The following is a 19,187-nucleotide window of genomic DNA, read 5'->3' as shown; positions in this document are numbered from 1 at the left end:
AAAAAAAACTTATAAAATAAACCTCTCGGGAACCAAATTTATTAAATTGAAATAAAAGAAATTATTAAGATTAAATCAACGACTTATTTTTTTTTTTTTTTTGTTACACTATAGTGTATTTCTTTTTTGATTGATCGGTAGTCGAGATTCGAGTGATCGATAGAGAAGACTATAGACCGTTTTATATTCGAGTCTATAGATTAATTTTAATCTATAGAGAATATAAACTGATATATAGTCGAGACTATTAACTGATCTATAGTCAATACTATAAACTGATCTATAATCAAGGCTATAAACAAATCTATAGTCGGGATTATGGACTATAATTAGTCAAGACTATAGATTGATCTATAATCGAGCCTATAGACTGATCTTTAGGCTATGATTTATAGTTGAGACTATATACTGCTGTAAAGATGAAACTATAGACTGATCTATAGTAAAGACTAGGCTATTAACTAGTCCATTGACCAGGTATTAATATTTCACATCAAAACACACTTTAGAAGTTAAAACAATAGTCTGAAATTCAAGTCTTAATTTAAAAAAGTCTTTTAATGAACTTTTTTATTGCAAATTGAATCCGATAAAAGCTTCCTCCCTCTTCTATATGTAGTATTATTCCTTTAAGAAATCTTTTAATCCCCAAACTTGTAAATATTTTCTTTGTATAATAAACATAAAAAAAAATCTACTAGCATATATTTTTCTAAACTCTTTACAAAACTTCATAAAGCTAAAGAAAAATTATTATAGAAATTTGAAAATTATTTTTATTATAATTAAGTTTTTATTAAAATTTTTTGTAAATTTTGTAAATTATTATTATTATTTTTGTAAATTGTTATTTTCTTTTCACTTTTAAATGCTAAGCTTATAATTAAGTATTTGTTTTAATTAGTTTTTTTTTATTTTAAAAGAAAATTTTATTTTTTAATTTTTAAAGTACTTTTAACAAAAATATATAATAAAATTTTAATATTTTTTTAAACAAAACTTAAATAAATAAAATCAAAAAAAATGTTTTTTTTTTTCTTATAAAATATTATTATTTAAAAATTTGGAAATACAGAAATAAACTGTTGGAAAACTAATGTCTAGGGAGGGGTTTAAGGTAAATAACTTCCAAGGAATTTATTTATTTAAAGGAACTAGATATAAAGAAGTTTTTATTTATCGGTTTAAAATATAATTTTAGTAAAAAAGTTTAAGTTTTAATTAAAAACAATTTTTATATATATTTTCAAGTTATCTACAACTCTAGTCTTTCTCTTTAAAATTTTCCTTTCAAACATTCTTTACCCCTCTTAAAACATCCTGTGATAAGTGCTATTTGTAATATGTTTGTAAATGTCTGTAAGTAAAATTAATTAAAATATTCATAATTGGTGTAATTTGTTTTTAATTTAAAACAAAAATATATAGAAAATTTTATAATATTTATTAGTGAACAAAAAAAAAAAAGAAAAACCGAAAGAAACATCAGTTTGAAGTAAAAAGTACAAAAAATCGGCCACAAAAAGAGACGAAGCTTTAAAGTAATTTGTGCTTTTAAGCTTAAAAAAAAACAAAATCATGTTTTTTTTATAATTTAAAACTTAATTTTTTATAAACAACAAAAAAACAAAATTTATAAAAACATAAATAAAAAACTGGAGAGGGACCTTGTTAATTGTTAACATAAATAATATATAAACAATATATTTATATAAACTAATTATATAAAATGTATTATTAAATAAAATTCTATTTTATTTATATGTAAAAAATTTAATAAACAAATAATAATCATAAATGTTTTTAGCATTAACTCTAGAATACTTGTAAAAAATACATATTGACTTAAATTTATATAACAAGCACTTTTAACAAATCTCTGTAAAGAACTTAACAAATCTTTTTTTTAATATATATAATAAAAACGGGTCTCTCACTTAAAAATTAAACCCTTTAACTATCAAATGCCTCATACTTTAATCTAGAAAACCAGTTCAAAACTTAATTGTTCATAGATAATACAAAGAAACAGAATAAACTATAATTTACTTAATTCTCTTGATAACACAGTTAATGGACTTTATACGGATGTGAAAAAGAAACACAAAGTTTGGATGTTGTAAACTAGAATATAAACTAGACTATGAACTAGAATAAAGACCCGACTTTAGACTATACCATAAACCCGTCTAAAGATTAGCCTATGGACTTGATTATAGATTAGACTATGAACCAGACTATACACTATAATTAAGACCATAGACTAGAATAAAGACTATACTGTAGACTAGAATAAAGACCCGACAATAGACTATACTATTGACTATATGTTAGACTATAGATAAGACTATGAAATCGACTATAGACTAGAATTAAGACTAGACTATAGACTAAACTATAGACTAGTCTAAAGACTAAATTGTAGAGTAGACTATAGACTAAATGATAGAGTAAACTATAGACTACACTATAGACTATTATACTATAGACTAGATTAGAGAATAGACTATAGAATATATTAAAGACTATACTATAGTCTATAATATACACTAGACTATATACTAGGCTATAGACTGATCTATAAGCTAGACTAAACTTTAAACTAGGATAAAGACTAGACTCTAGACTAGACTATTGACTAGACTATAGACTAGACTATAAACTAGACTATAGACTAGACTATAGACTAGACTATAGACTATATTATAGACTAGATTATAGACTAGACTATAGAGTAGAATATAGACTAGACTACAGACTAGATTATAGACTAGACTATAGACTAGATTATAGACTAGATTATAGACTAGACTATAGGCTAGACTATAGACTAGACAATAGACTAGACTATAGACTAGACTATAGACTGGACTATAGACTCGACTATAGACTAGAATATAGACTAGACTACAGACTAGACTATAGACTAGACTACAGACTAGACTATAGACTAGACTATAGACTAGACTATAGACTAGACTATAGACTAGACTATAGACTAGACTATAGACTAGTCTATAGACTAGACTATAGACTAGACTAAAGACTAGACTATAGACTAGACTATAGACTAGACTATAGACTATAGACTATAGACTAGACTATAGACTAGACTATAGACTAGACTATAGACTAGACTATAGACTAGACTATAGACTAGACTATAGACTAGACTATAGACTAGACTATAGACTAGACTATAGACTAGACTATAGACTAGACTATAGACTAGACTATAGACTAGACTATAGACTAGACTATAGACTAGACTATAGACTATAGACTATAGACTAGACTATAGACTAGACTATAGACTAGACTATAGACTATAGACTAGACTATAGACTAGACTATAGACTAGACTATAGACTAGACTATAGACTATAGACTAGACTATAGACTAGACTATAGACTAGACTATAGACTAGACTATAGACTAGACTATAGACTAGACTATAGACTAGACTATAGACTTGACTATATAGACTAGACTATAGACTAGACTATAGACTAGACTATAGACTAGACTATAGACTAGACTATAGACTAGACTATAGACTAGACTATAGACTAGACTATAGACTAGACTATAGACTAGACTATAGACTAGACTATAGACTACACTATAGACTAGACTATAGACTACACTATAGACTAGACTATAGACTAGACTATAGACTAGACTATAGACTAGACTATAGACTAGACTATAGACTAGACTATAGACTAGACTATAGACTAGACTATGGACTAGATTATAGTCTAGACTATAGACTAGATTATAGACTAGATTATAGTCTAGTACTAGTACGAGACTATAGACTAGACTATATATTAGACTCTAAACTATATTATAGACTCCAGTAGGCTATATGCTAGACTATTGCTGGATTTTAAAAGTTTTTGGTGAAGTCAGATTTATAAGTGTGTAAAAGTTTTGAAAATATCTGTGTTTAATCCATTAAATTGTGTAAAAAGAAACATATTTCTTTCAAATTTATATCCATTTTTGAATGTGTAAGCAACAATATTTTTTTGGAAAATTATAAGGTTTCTTAACAAAAAACGAATTTTTTATAAACAACAATATAAAATACTTTAATAAAACCATAATTTCTTTTTACAAATCTGTTGTTTTAATTTTTTTTTTTAATTTTTTTAATAAAAAATAAATATAAACAAATTGTTTATAAAATAAAGACAAATCTAAACTCTAATACCAATTACTTTAATGGATTGATTAAGGAAATCTATTTATATAATTAACAGAATAATATTTTCTGTAAACTAAATAATAAAAATACAACAACCACAAGCCTTTTAATTATTACTTTAAACTATTGTAACCGTTTTCAAACGTCCAAACAAAAAAAACTAAAATTTTCCTTATAAAACTAAAAACGAAAGCAAAAAAATTAGCTAAACTTTTTAAAAAAAATGTTAAATAACAAAAATAAAACTAAAATATTTTCTTAATTTTTTTCTAAAATTGTAGAAATTAAATGTAAAAAAATAAAATAAATAAAAAATAAGATTTAAATGTGATTAGATTGGACAATCTTTAATAGAAAAAAAATAATTCAAATTTTAATTTAACAAGAAAATTTTTTAAAAAATTTTCCCTTTTTTTCCCTTAAACTACCAAACATTACACAAACAACAAATAGTTTAAACAACAAACAACACAAATTGTTTTAAAATAAAACCGAGAGAAAAAAACAAAAAATTTATTAAAACAAAACTTAAAAATAATAATAATTACTCACTGTAAGAAGTTAAACTCCAATTAACACTTAAGTAAATAACAATTTACACAAAACACACAAATTTATAAACAATTTAAATAAATAAATTAAATGTGCAAACAAGTGAAATGAAGTAAAATATTAAAAACAAAATTTGTGTCTTTACATTTTCCTTTTAATTAAACAATAAATGAACATTTTCCCAAGAAAAACTTTAAAACGATAATGAACAATTTAAAGTGTTTTGTGCAATATAAGCCTAAATGACAACAGATTCAAATTGAAATAAATTAAATATAAAAAAAATATAAAAATATTATTATGAAAAAATAAAAAACAAAACAAATAAGAGACAAATTAATAGCAATAGTATCTTTTAAAGAAATTATAAATAAAAAATACAACAACTTACTTTTTAAATAAAACTTTAAACAAACTATTATTCTCATTCCAAAAATAAAATAAATTAATAAATAAAATATTGAAATTTATTGTAAAAAATTACAAAAAATACACATGTGTTTTATTTGTTTAAAATGGAATATTTCATTTCAATTATTTATCGAGATAGTGGCCTGCATTAGGTTAGTTTTCTAGTCTGGTAGTTAAAGGTGGTGGGTACGACTCCCATCTAAGGCGCTTAACCAGCACACAACAGGCCCGTTATGGTTGTTTTTCTTCGGATTTGGTGTATATACTCATACTTCTTTCAAATTAACTAATAATCTAATTATTGAGATTGCAGCCTCCGATATCCCGGACAAGAAAAACTTATTTCGATAATTTGGTCTCTGCAAATAGTATTGTATTTTATATAAATTGTTTGTATACACGGTTGTTAGACCTTGCAATGTTGTCAGAAAATGTCTAACAACCGTGTCAACGTATAAATTTTATTTTGCAAAATTGCCAAAAATGCTTTCTCTGAAAGCCCCAAAGGTCCTCTGCAAAGTGCCCTTTCAGAAAGTAACTACACTTACAAAATCGTCATTTAGTAGTTAGTCAGTTAGTTAGTTAGTTAATTAGTTAGTTAGTTAGGTAGTTACTTTCAGAAAGTAACTACACTTACAAAATCGTCATTTAGTAGTTAGTCAGTTAGTTAGTTAATTAGTTAGTTAGTTAGGTAGTTAGTTGGTTGGTTTTGTTAGTCAGTTAGTTAGTTAGTTAGTTAGTTAGTTAGTTAGTTAGTTAGTTAGTTAATTAGTTAGTTAGTTAGTTAGTTAGTTAGTTAAGTTAGTTAGTTAGTTAGTTAGTTAGTTAGTTAGTTAGTTAGTTAGTTAGTTAGTTAGTTAGTTAGTTAGTTAGTTAGTTAGTTAGTTAGTTAGTTAGTTAATTAGTTAATTAGTTAGTTAGTTAGTTAGTTAGTTATTAGTTAGTTAGTTAGTTAGTTAGTTAGTTAGTTAGTAGGTAGTCACATCACGGAGCAAAGCTGGTTTTTTATCAACCCCTTTTCTTGACCTTAAATTAGGACAATATTTGTCTCGCCACCTAATATTATGTAGCGCTGACATCACTACAACGTCATCGTAGCATAACATTTGCTAAAGAATTCCCAAGCTTTTTATACCCTACACCACTATAGTGGGGAGGGTATTATAAATTTGTGCTGATGTTTGTAACATACAAAAATATTGGTCCAATACCCACCTTAAAGTATACCGATCGATTCAGAATAATTTTTTGAGTCGATTAAGACATGTCCGTCCGTCCGTCTGTCCGGCTGGGTGGCTGGCTGGCTGTCCATGTAAACCTTGTGCGCAAGGTACAGGCCGCAATTTTCAAGATAATTTGATGAAATTTGGACCAAGCATGTTTTTTGGCACAGGGACGAAGCCTATTGAAAATGGTTGAAATCGGTCCATTATTTCACCTAGCCCCCATACAACCGTACCTCCCGATTTGAACTTTTTATGCCATAATTACGTCAAATATTCTGCTATCTCTTTAAAAATTGGCACAAATAAGTTTTATATAAGTATAAATGACGCTGCAGATTTTCGTAAGGATCGGCCTATATTTGACCCTAGCCCCCGTACAAACCCCCCTTCAAAAAATGACTTAAACGTCTAAAATTGACTTGTAACCATTTGTATCGCAATGAAACTCAACAAAACTAACTGTTATTTAGAAATATATCCTTTTCCCAAATTTACCGAGGATCGGCCCATATTTGACCTATATAATGCCTCATTTAGAAATTTTAGTTTTTTATCAATAAATTGCTTAAATATTTTGGAATTATTGGTAATATTCAACATAAAACTTTCTTTATAAAAAATAAAAATTTTATAAAAAGTAAAAATTTTAAAAATATACTCATGGTGTAGGGTATTATATGGTCGGCCATGCCCGACTATACTTTCCTACTTGTTTGGTTTACAAAAGCTTCTTTTTTGCAAGAGTACTTTGTTTTTGTATACAATTCAATAAAGAGTAAATGAATAACGTAATGAGTCATTAGTTGGCAGGGTTGCCGTAACGAAATTGAAGAAAATACCCAAAATGATCATATCACATGATAAAATACATATTTTATTTAATATAATATTTCTCAATTAAAAAAAGGAAACTATATATAATATGATTCATATGTTGAAGGCGTCAGACACTTTACGTGATAGTGTTGACGTATGTTAGAACCTTTAAAATATCTTTACTTAACTAAACTCGGAACCAATTTATTCGTGTTTTAACGAATGATAGAGGTTTTCAGTTATGGTTTTAAGGGCAAGAAACTTTGTAGTATTGTGAACTTTCAGTTCAAAACATAAACAATAAACAGCTGTTTTTGCAAGTGTTGCTTAAAATAGACATTTACAGCAATTATAATTCTGATGGAACAAAAAATATTTCTTTTGAATTTATTATTTGTTTTTGTTTTTAACAAAATACCAAACTTCGGCAACCCTTTTTATTATTATAAATAAACTGGTATTGAGTTTATAAGAGAAATCTTAAGCACTATAAACATTCGAACTTTTAAAAACTCTTTGCAGTTTATAATAAATATTCAATAAGTTCACTAGTGTAGCAAGAGCTCTACTAAGCAGCAACTAAATAAACTATAGTGACTAAACAGAAATTTGTAAAAAAAAATACATAATAAAATCAACAGATAAGATTATTGAATAAAATCTAAATCAAGTGCAGTGTCAACAAAACATTACAAGAAAAACAAAAAAAAAAAAGAAATATGGCGAAATTGGCTCCTTGTGTTAAACTAAGCAATGGACAAGAAATGCCCGTGGTGGGTTTGGGCACCTGGCGTTCCTATGAAAACGATGCTGAACGTTCGGTTAAGGATGCCATAGATGTGGGTTATCGCCACATAGATACCGCCTTTGTTTATGAAAATGAGCATGAAGTGGGCAGAGCAATTAAAGCTAAAATAGCCGAAGGTGTTATCAAAAGAGAAGATATATTTGTAGTCACTAAATTGGGTGGCATACATCATGATCCTGAATTAGTAGAGCATGCCTGTCGCAAAAGTTTAAGTAATCTATCGCTTGACTACATTGATCTCTATCTCATGCACTTCCCTGTGGGTCAAGTTTATTGTGGCGATGAAAATGTTCATGGTGGCAGTCAATTAAGTGATACCGATTATTTGGATACTTGGAAAGCTATGGAAAAGCTAGTGGATTTGGGTTTAGTTAAAGGTATTGGTTTGTCTAATTTTAATGCTGAACAAACTGATAGAGTATTACAAAACTGCCGCATACGTCCGTTGGTAAATCAAGTTGAATGTCATCCTGCCCTGAATCAGAAAAAACTCATAGAATTCTCTCGTGAAAGACAAATTTTCATAACCGCCTATGCTCCCTTGGCTAGACCAAAACCCGAACACAAATGGCCAGCATTTTTATATGATCAAACGGCTCAAGATTTGGCCCAACGTTATGGACGTACACCTGCGCAAATATGTTTGCGTTACTTAATACAACTGGGTTGTATTGTTATACCGAAATCGGTAAAGAAATCTCGTATTGCCGAAAACTTTAATTGTTTTGATTTTGAATTAAGTGCCGAAGATATGAAGATAATGGATGGTTATAATACGGGCCGCAGATTGATACCGTTTAGCGGCATGAGTCATCATAAATATTTTCCATTTAATACGGAATTTTAAGTTTAGTTTATAAGTTTAATATGTTTTAGTTTAATTAAATATAGTAATTCAATAAAATATAAGAAAAATTTTTGAATCACCATACAATTGTAAAGTTTAATTATAAATAAAAAAAATATTTGAATACAATATTTAACCGCAATTTATTTTCAATAAAAATGAAGTATGAATGTATAGTCGGACATGGCCGACCAGCCAATATGTTAAAAATTTGTATTATTTTTTAAATAATAAAGCATTTAATTATTTTTCTCTTTTCCTTAATTCCGGAATATTTTCACTTATTGTTAACAAAAAAAACTAGTTTTTCTATAAGAGGGTTCATAGGGGAGTAGAGGTAAAAGAGAAATGTACGTTTCCTTCATAAGCGTATTTTGAACTTCAAGTCATTTTCAGAAGAGAAGTTTATATGGGGGCTAAGGTCAAATGATGCCCGTTTCTTTCAAAACACGGTGGTGTCATTTGAAGTTCTTTAAAGGTATAAAAATTTTGCTTGTTTGATTTATATAATAGAACATTTAATGATATTATGAGCCGAAAAGTTCTATGGGGGTACGATTGCATAGGGGTTCGGCGAAATGAAGACCATGTGTCCAATTTCATAGCGTGTGCACAATATTACCATAGACGCTAACTAACTAACTAACTAAATAACTAACTACCTATCCAACTAACTAACTAATTAACTAACTATCCAACTAACTAACTATCTAATTAACTAACTAACTATCTGACTACCTAACTAACCCACTAACTAACTTACTAACTAACTAATTAATTAACTAACTATCCAACTAAGTAACTAACTAACTAACTAACTAACTTACTAACTATCTGACTACCTAATTAACTAACTAACTAATTAACTAATTATTTAACTAACTAACTATCCAACTAACTAACTAATTAACTAACTAACTATCTGACTACCTAACTAACCAACTAACTAACTAACTAACTAACTAACTAACTAATTAACTAACTATCCAACTAACTATCCAACTAACTAACTAATTAACTAACTATTTACCTATCTATCTATCTATCTATCTATCTATCTATCTATCTATCTATCTATCTATCTATCTATCTATCTATCTATCTATCTATCTATCTATCTATCTATCTATCTATCTATCTATCTATCTATCTATCTATCTATCTATCTATCTATCTATCTATATATCTATCTATCTATCTATCTATATATCTATATATCTATCTATCTATCTATCTATCTATCTATCTATCTATCTATCTATCTATCTATCTATCTATTTATCTATCTCTCTATCCATCTATCTATCTATCTATCTATCTATCTATCTATCTATCTATTTATCTATCTATCTATCTATCTATCTATCTATCTATCTATCTATCTATCTGTCTATCTATCTATCTATCTATCTATCTATCTATCTATCTATCTATCTATCTATCTATCTATCTATCTATCTATCTATCTATCTATCTATCTACTATGTATTTTGTTCGGAGACCTAATAACAGCTTCCTATAGAGGAGATTAATTATCCATTAATCCAAAATTACTTCAAAACACTCGTATTATTATTCTATGTAATATAGTTGAAAGTTAACGCCCATATTTCCCAACAAAAATGAAATTTTTTGTTCATAATTTTAAACATCATAACGATGCCTTCATAAAAAAAGTGAAAAGGACCTTTTTTGTGATAAAGCCTTTCAATGCCTCTGGTACTTTTGCATAAAGCACAATTACTTATAGTGTAAACTTTTGAAATAAATACTTGTAGCTTAGACACAAACCCAACAAAATCTGTTTTAAAACGTTAAATAAAAAAGCTTTTTACTATTTCAAATTAAATTTTCCCTTAAGATTTTCTCAATAACAACAAAAAACTTGAGAAAAACAACTAAAGATAATGAAAATCAACCACAAATACAAATGATTATTACGAAAAAAAAATACGCAAAATATTCACAAGATATTAATGAAAGGAAAATGAATCGAAGAAAAGCAAAAAAAGAAAAACACCACCAAAACACAACAGGGGTGGTTGTTGGTTGTGTTTTGTTCGCCAGTTGGAGAAGAAAATTGTGTGTAAAATGTGAAAATTTTCTTAGTTCTTCTCGGTTTTTTTGTTTTTCCTATAACAAAAAAAATTAATACAAATTATATATACACACTACAACTACAGTAATTTTTAAGTTTATGAAAATTATTAGAAAATAAATATAAAAAATGTTGAACAAAAAACACGTGCCATTTAAAAATTTTAATTTTAATAGTGTTAAACGTTAATATTTGTTCTTTTCTTTTTTAAGATAACAAATAAATCCAACCGAAATAATAAAAATATAAAAACGAAATATCAACTAAATACGTCCCTCCCTTAACCGTTCGCTCGCAGAAATCAAAAAATACAAACAAACAAACAAATATTTAAGTGTATAATAGCAACGCACGGTCGTACGTACGGTCGACGGTCAATCGGTCGTTACGTAGGTATATTTTGGCTAAACGGGGAATCCAAAATCGGCTATAGTTCCAAGTTTTTTTAATTTTAACAGTAAATAAAACTAAAAAATAAAACGGTTCCTATTCCTAAATTTGTTGTTATAATTGTTTATGTTAACAACGCGTCTAGTTCAAGGTCAGTTTTCATTGCAACCAACAGCCAAGAGAGCAAAAAATAATAGAAGCCACAAAAAGCTTCTGTTGCCTCTTGGAGCAGCTAAATGGCTGGTGATATGTCTTCGATAGGGTGTGCTGCCCTCAAGAAATCCTCTAAACTAAAGCTAGCCAATGATAAGGAAAACAATGCCAGCATTAATAATGCGGGAGGTGGCATTGGCGTAGGCTTTGGTGGACGCAAAGAGATCGGTCATTTGGCCATGAAACCACCAAATGCTCCTCCCCAGAATATGCGTGGCGGTTTGCGTGTCTATAAAATTGTTATTTTAGGTGATGGTGGTGTTGGCAAATCGGGTAAATAATACAATTCCGCAACTAACAAATCCATATAATATGGATTCTTTGCCTTTTTTCATAAATTTTTCTGCGTCTTCAGTGAAAAATCAATAAATTTTCGTTACCACTTTTTTTCTTTCTATTTCTTTTTAACATCGAATTTCTTTGTTTTTGTTTTGACGACTTTTGTTGGCTGTTATGATATGGTGGGTTCTTCTTCTGCTGTTGCCGCTGTCGTGCGCTGTTATTTTGTTGATTGACGTCTACATTTTCTTCGTTTATTGGCATTTCGCTTTCTTTTGCTGTTTTCTTTTTTTTTTTTTTTTTTGTTGGTGTGTGGATACAAAACACAAAACAGCTGTTACGCTACAATTTGTTAGTCACAATTTTTTGGATTATCATGACCCTACAATTGGTAAGTTTAATACAATTTATAAAAACAATACAGGATATTGTTTACACTACATATCAAGGTTGGCAAAATCTGTACTGTACTTTTTTTTACATTTTGACATCTAAATGAACTGCAGTACCACACGGCATATTAGTAATATATCTAACTAATATCATAGAGAATTCAGTATATTTATCTAGTTATGCCGTTTGTAATCTATTAAAATATTGGTCGTAGACCCATAAAAGTGTGAGTGCTTATTAGATTCTGAGACATATCCGTTTGGCCGCCCGTGTATCAAGTTTGTAAAATGAGCAATATATGCTAATGACTGGACATTGGACTAATATATGAAATAACCTATGAACTAATAAATGGACTAACCTAAGAACTAGTTTAAGGATTAGCCTATACACTATTTAGACTATTCTTTTGACTAGACTGTATACTAGTCTTTTAACTAGACTGTATACTACTCTGTTGACTAAACTGTAGACTAGCTTATGAACTAGTCTATAGACTAGCCTATGAACTAGTCTATAGACTAGCCTATGAACTGGTCTAGTCTAGAGTAATCTATTCATACAGTAAGAACTTTTCTATTAAATATTCTATAAACTAGTCTTCTATTAGTAGTCTTTTCACTTTTCAATGAACTTTACTATGTATTGAACTAGTCTATGGTCTTGTGTATGTTTGAACTAGTTTTTGGATTAGCCTAAGATCTAGTCAAGAGTTTAGCCTATAAACTTGTCTAAGAACTAGTCTATTCAATACTGTATGGACTTGTAAAATAACTAGTCTACGGAATAGTATATTGAATAATCTATGGATTTGTCAATTGACACGTCTATGTACTGGTCTATTGACTATACAACTGATTAGTCTATTGACTATTCTATGGATTAGTCTATTGACTAACCTATGAACGAATCTGTAGACTAGTTTATTAATAAGGTTATGGACATGTCTATTAACTTCCCTAGTCTTAGTCCTTTCTACGGACTAGACCACAGACTGCATTATAAATAGTCTAAGAACTATTCCTTTGACTAGACTATCAACTACTCTATAGGGTTCTATAAATCGACTTTCGAATATTCAACAATCGACTTTTTGTCGAAAAAAATCGAAGTCGGCTATTTTGTTCCAAAAAAGTCGATAACTCGACTATCGTCTATGAAAAAAGTCGAAAAGTCGACTTTGTAAATAAAAGCCGAAAAAAGTCGAAAAAAATCGAAAAAAGTCTTAAATTCGGAGAAAGTCGAAAAAAGTCGGAAAAAGTCGAAAACTCTAAAATAGTAGAAAAAGTCAAAAATAGTCCAAATTTTTAAAAAAGTGAAAAAAATAAAAAACTCTAATATAGTCGAAAAACTCAAAAAAAGTAAAAAAAATAGTCAAAAAGACGAAAAAAGTCGAAAATAATAGAAAAAGTAAAGAATAGTCGAAAATTTAAAAAAAGTGAAGAAAAGTCAAAGACTCTAAAATAGTCGGAAAAACTCGAAAAAAGGCGAAAAAAATCGAAAATAGTCAAAAAATCGAAAAAATCTCTAAGACTGATCTACATGATATTGATAAGTCGAAAAAACTAAAAAAAGTCGAAAATAGTCAAAAAGTTGGAAAAAGTCGAAAAAACTCGAAAAGTCGGAAAAAGTCGACTATTTATAAGATACTAAAAGTATAAAAGTCTACTTTAACTAAATGAAAAAAGTCGAAAAATCGACTTTTCTTTTCAACTATAGAACCCTACTATTATATTCAATAGTCTAAAGACTGATCTACATGATATTGATAAGTCTATGGACTAGACTTTGGACCAGTCTCTGGACTTTTGTATGGATTTTTTTATGTTGGAACTAGTTTATAGATTAGCCTAAGAACTAGTCAATGGTCTAGCCTACAAACTTGTCTAAGAACTAGTTCATTCAATACTGTATGGACTTGATTATTAACTAATCTAAGGACTGTATATTTCCTAATCTATGAACTATTCAATTAATTAGTCTATCGACTATTCTATTGACGAACCTATGGACAAATTGATTAACTAGTTTATTGACTAGTCCTAGTCCCCCCTCTACGGACTAGACCACTTAATGGTCTATGAATAGTCTAGGAACTATGCTTTTGACTAGTCTATAGACTGATCTCCTTATAACGAATACATATTGTACACAACACTTAAGCCTTTTTATTTTTTATTACAGAGGATTCATATCAACAGCAGGCGGTTATCGATGGCGAAGCAGCATTATTGGACATACTCGACACTGCAGGACAGGTCGAATTCACAGCAATGCGTGATCAATACATGCGATGTGGTGAGGGTTTCATAATTTGTTATTCGGTAATCGATCGACATAGTTATGAGGAAGCTTCAGAATATCGAAAATTAATACAAAGAGTAAGATTAACCGAAGATATACCAGTGGTATTGATAGCAAATAAAAGTGATTTAGAATCACTGAGAAAGGTAGAAATTAAATAAACGAAATAATAATTATAAATTAATAAATAATTTATTTGTTTTCAAAATAGGTTTCCACCGAGGAAGGTCGCAATTTAGCCAATCAATTTGGTTGTCCATTTTTTGAAACATCTGCCGCATTACGTTTGTATATTGATGAAGCGTTTTACGCTTTAGTACGTGAAATACGTCGCAAAGAAAAGCAAAAAGCTTTGGGTAATGGCACCAGTTCCGAAAAGTTACACTCAAGACGGCGCAGTCGCTGGTGGCGTATACGTTCTATATTTGCTTTAGTATTTCGAAGAAGACGCAATTTAAATTAAAAACTAAACAAAGTTTTTTTTTCTTCATACGATTATTAAAACTTTGACTTTTGTAGTAAAGTTATCTATCTATATAGATTATTATGATTTGGCGATCTGTTATGAAAAATGTATGAATGATCGAACATTTACGCCCTCCCCCTACTTACTACTAACTATTACTACTAAACTACTATTACTAACTAGAGAAGTTTTGTTGAAACATTTTCATAGTAAACATATTTAAAACCTTAATCAAATAAGTTATTAATTTGTTTAGTAAAACTAAGTTTAAAAAAAAAGAAAATACGTTACATAACATGAATTTATAATTGTTGTAAATGAAAATTAAAAAGTAATTATAGAATTTTAAAGAGTTGTAACTGTTTAAAATTGAATTACTTTTATTTGTAGATTTGTTAAATTAAAAAAAAAGTATTGTACTAGAACATTTTTTTGTAAATTAATTAAATCGGAAACATTCTAAAAGAATGTCTTCTTTTTTGCATCTCAAACTATTTCCCATAATTCTATTCAAACTAGTGCAATATTCTTGTCAAAGAAAGTAATATGTTCCATATAAAAAAAAACAAAAATATTTTTTTTTGTCTCATAAATACATTAATATTTATTAAAATAAAACATATATTAAAAAAATACATTATTAATAATGTTGAAAAATTACCAATTTTAAAGCAAGAAAGAAAACTCATTAAAACAAATATCATGTCATGAAAACAAAAATACTGAAATCTTTAAATGCAAAGAATTTATTCAATAGTTGATATTAATTTATTAATTATTTAATATAAAAAAATAATAAGAAAGCAGAAAGAACTAAACCCAACATATAAATAAAATAGTTTATAAGTTTCAAAATCAACATCTGCATTAATAAGATGTTAACTGTGGAAATAACTTGAAAGTAAAAAAAAAGAAAATATTTAAGCTACAAGGTCCAAAAACACACAAAAGAAATTATTTTAAATAATAATATTAATAATTTCAAAACATCGTTTAAGTTCTAAATGCAAATACTTATTATGTTCTTTTTTTATTATTTAGTTATTAAGTTTAATTTGTTATTTATTTTATAATTAAAAAAATCTTACCTAAAACAAAACATTTATGTTTTTTATGTATAAGATTGAACAAAAAACACACAAATTTTTAAAAATTGAATAGAATTCGAAAATACTATCCAAGAAATTATAAGTCCATGATAAACAATATTATATAAATAGTACATTACCTCCGGTTTGTGTGTTCTTCCTAACAATCGTTAACTTCCTGGAGAATGGGTACTTTTTTAGTATTAAAGGTACTAAATTGCATTTCGGTATTTTTATCTAGTTCAGTTCTAGTTCAGTTCTAGTTCAGGTCTAGTTCAGTTCTAGTTCAGTTCTAGTTCAGTTCTAGTTCAGTTCTAGTTCAGTTCTAGTTCAGTTCTAGTTCAGTTCTAGTTCAGTTCTAGTTCAGTTCTAGTTCAGTTCTAGTTCTAGTTCAGTTCTAGTTCTAGTTCAGTTATAGTTCAGTTCAGTTCTACTTCAGTTCTAGTTTAGTTCCATTTCAGTTCTAGTTCAGTTCTAGTTCAGTTCTAGCTCAGTTCTAGTTCAGTTCTAGTTCAGTTCTAGTTCAGTTCTAATTCAGTTCTAGTTCAGTGAGTTATATAGCAAAAATTTAAAAGTCAACATCAACATTTAACCACCAACTTAATAAAAATAAACGTCCTCTTATAAAAAATCCTAAAAAATATATATAAGTAAATCATATTTGTTAAATATCTTACTAGTTAGATTTCTTTATAACAAACCCATAAAACTTAATAAATTGTAAGTCTATTGTTAAATAAAGAACACAATTTTAAATTTAAACACAAAATCCTTCCCGATAACTAATAAAAAATGTTAAATACGAATTTACACATATTCCTTTCAAACGATTTATGATCTGACACTATATTAATTATAATTTTTTTCCACAAATTTTAACCATTAAAAAAAGCAATAAAAAATTTAGAAATATGAAAGAAAGGATTAAGATGTCACAGTAGTTCCTTTTAGTTAATATATTTTCCTAAATTATATAACAAGCAATTAATAACTTAACAATATTATTAATTATTGTAAAGAAATATTTAATTATTTGTTTATTTAAAGTTCACTTCACTTGCCCGGTTTTTTTGAAATATTATTTGTAAAGTACAGTATTTTATTAAAATATTGTGATAAATATAATTTGTTAAATTTTAATTTATATTTTGTTTATTATATTGTACTCTTCTCTTCCAATTTTTTTTTGTTTAATCACTAATTATTTTTATTTATCTGTTTATTAACAAAGTTCCTTTATTATTTGCTCATTTAATTAAGAAAAATTATTAAATTTTATTTCTTAAAATTTTGTTTAAATATCAAATCATACCAAATTATTGTTATTAAAGAAAAAAATATTTGTTATTAAATATTGTTATTTTACATTCTTGTTTAATATTTAACAAAAAAAAAAAGTATCATCACACATCATTGAAAGAAAAAAACAAAAAAATTATGCAAACAATAATTATCAGAATTTATTAATAAAATAGTGAAAATTGTTTATTATACATACATACAAACATAAATACTTTATATAAAAAAATAAAGAATTCAAAAGAAAACTTCTTAAATTAAATTAAAGAGTTTTTATGTTAGAAATCTCATTAATAATAAAAATTAAAAAAAATCCAAAAAAAAGAGAACAAAATTGTATTGAATGTAAAACGTTAAGAAAAAAAAAAAACAAAATTGAAAAATAAAATTTATCTAAAAAAAATACTAAATCAAACTATTTAATTAAAATCTTTTTTTGGTTAAGGTGTAATATACATATAACTTTGGTAAGTCTGTCATTCCTCACTAAAATGTGATTAATTAGTGAAAAGTAATTAAAATAGTCTAGTCTATAGTCTAGTCTTTAGTCTAGTCTATAGTCTAGTCTATAGTCTAGTCTATAGTCTAGTCTATAGTCTAGTCTATAGTCTAGTCTATAGTCTAGCCTATAGTCTAGTCTATAGTCTAGTCTATAGTCTAGTCTATAGTCTAGTCTATAGTCTAGTCTATAGTCTAGTCTATAGTCTAGTCTATAGTCTAGTCTATAGTCTAGTCTATAGTCTAGTCTATAGTCTAGTCTATAGTCTAGTCTATAGTCTAGTCTATAGTCTAGTCTATAGTCTAGTCTATAGTCTAGTCTATAGTCTAGTCTATAGTCTAGTATATAGTCTAGTCTATAGTCTAGTCTATAGTCTAGTCTATAGTCTAGTCTATAGTCTAGTCTATAGTTTAGTCTATAGTCTAGTCTATAGTTTAGTCTATAGTCTAGTCTATAGGCCAGTCTATAGTCTAGTCTATAGTCTAGTCTATAGGCTAGTGTATAGGCTAGTCTATAGGCTAGTCTATAGGCTAGTCTATAGGCTAGTCTATAGGCTAGTCTATAGGCTATTCTATAGTCTAGTCTATAGTCTAGTCTATAGTCTAGTCTATAGCCTAGTCTATATTCTAGTCTATATTCTAGTCTATAGTCTAATCTTTAGTCTAATCTGTAGTCTAGCATACAGTCTAGTCGTTATTATATTATTTAATCTAGCCTATAGTGTAGTCTATAATCTAGTCTTTAGTCAAGTCTATAGTCTAGTCTAACGTCTAATCTATAGACTAGTCTATAGTTAAGTCTATAGCCTATTTTGATATATAGTCTAGTCTATAGTCTAGAGTTTTGTCAAGTCTATAGTCTAGTCTATTGTCTAATCTACATACTAACCTATAGACAAATCTATAGTATAGTCTTTAGTCTAGTGTATAGTCTATAGTCCAGTCTGTAGTCTAGTCTAAAGTATGGTGTAAAGTCTAGTCTTGTCCATATAATATATTCCCTAATCTAGTCTGTAATCTTTTCTATTGTCTAATTCAGTTTGGGATAATGGCCCCTATTTGAATTTAATTAAAATTTTCTCCGTATGGCAACTTTGGTATTCTGCATTTCGATTCGACTCTCCGCCATATAAACAACAACTTACAAAAACGTATATATGATGGTAACGCAGAATCGCAATTCGTAAAGCATTGAAACTAACTGGAATTGCTTTATCTTTTTCTTACGATTCAGTTTTTTGTTGGAATACTATTTTTCGATCATTGCGTAACTGAATGCGTAAAC

The 19,187-nt window shown here is 27.8% G+C and overlaps 2 protein-coding genes across 2 annotated transcripts; both read left to right on the top strand.

The window, feature by feature from the left end:
• Positions 1-7,718: 7,718 nt before the first annotated feature.
• Positions 7,719-8,968, top strand: LOC111681710 (aldo-keto reductase family 1 member B1). The gene has a single exon (XM_023443598.2). It carries the CDS (start codon positions 7,939-7,941, stop codon positions 8,872-8,874), a length of 936 nt encoding a protein of 311 aa, XP_023299366.2. The 5' UTR covers positions 7,719-7,938; the 3' UTR covers positions 8,875-8,968.
• Positions 8,969-11,118: 2,150 nt separating this feature from the next.
• LOC111681712 (GTP-binding protein Rit2) lies at positions 11,119-15,295 on the top strand. The gene is made up of 4 exons (XM_023443600.2): positions 11,119-11,848; positions 12,189-12,245; positions 14,432-14,697; positions 14,763-15,295. The coding sequence occupies exons 1-4, from the start codon at positions 11,599-11,601 to the stop codon at positions 15,012-15,014; spliced, it is 825 nt and encodes a 274-aa protein (XP_023299368.2). The 5' UTR covers positions 11,119-11,598; the 3' UTR covers positions 15,015-15,295.
• Positions 15,296-19,187: the final 3,892 nt, after the last annotated feature.

This window comes from Lucilia cuprina, chromosome 6, assembly GCF_022045245.1.
Source record: "Lucilia cuprina isolate Lc7/37 chromosome 6, ASM2204524v1, whole genome shotgun sequence".
NCBI lineage: Eukaryota > Metazoa > Arthropoda > Insecta > Diptera > Calliphoridae > Lucilia > Lucilia cuprina.
The sequence above is the reverse complement of the archived record's forward strand: the minus strand, read 5'-3'. Positions and strand labels throughout refer to the sequence as shown.

Coding starts and splice junctions, on each gene's coding strand:
- LOC111681712 (XM_023443600.2), top strand. CDS start 11,599: ATGGCTGGTGATATGTCTTCGATAGGGTGTGCTGCCCTCAAGAAATCC. Junction 11,849..12,188: donor TGGTGGTGTTGGCAAATCGG/GTAAATAATACA, acceptor AACACAAAACAG/CTGTTACGCTACAATTTGTT. Junction 12,246..14,431: donor TTATCATGACCCTACAATTG/GTAAGTTTAATA, acceptor TTTTTATTACAG/AGGATTCATATCAACAGCAG.
- LOC111681710 (XM_023443598.2), top strand. CDS start 7,939: ATGGCGAAATTGGCTCCTTGTGTTAAACTAAGCAATGGACAAGAAATG.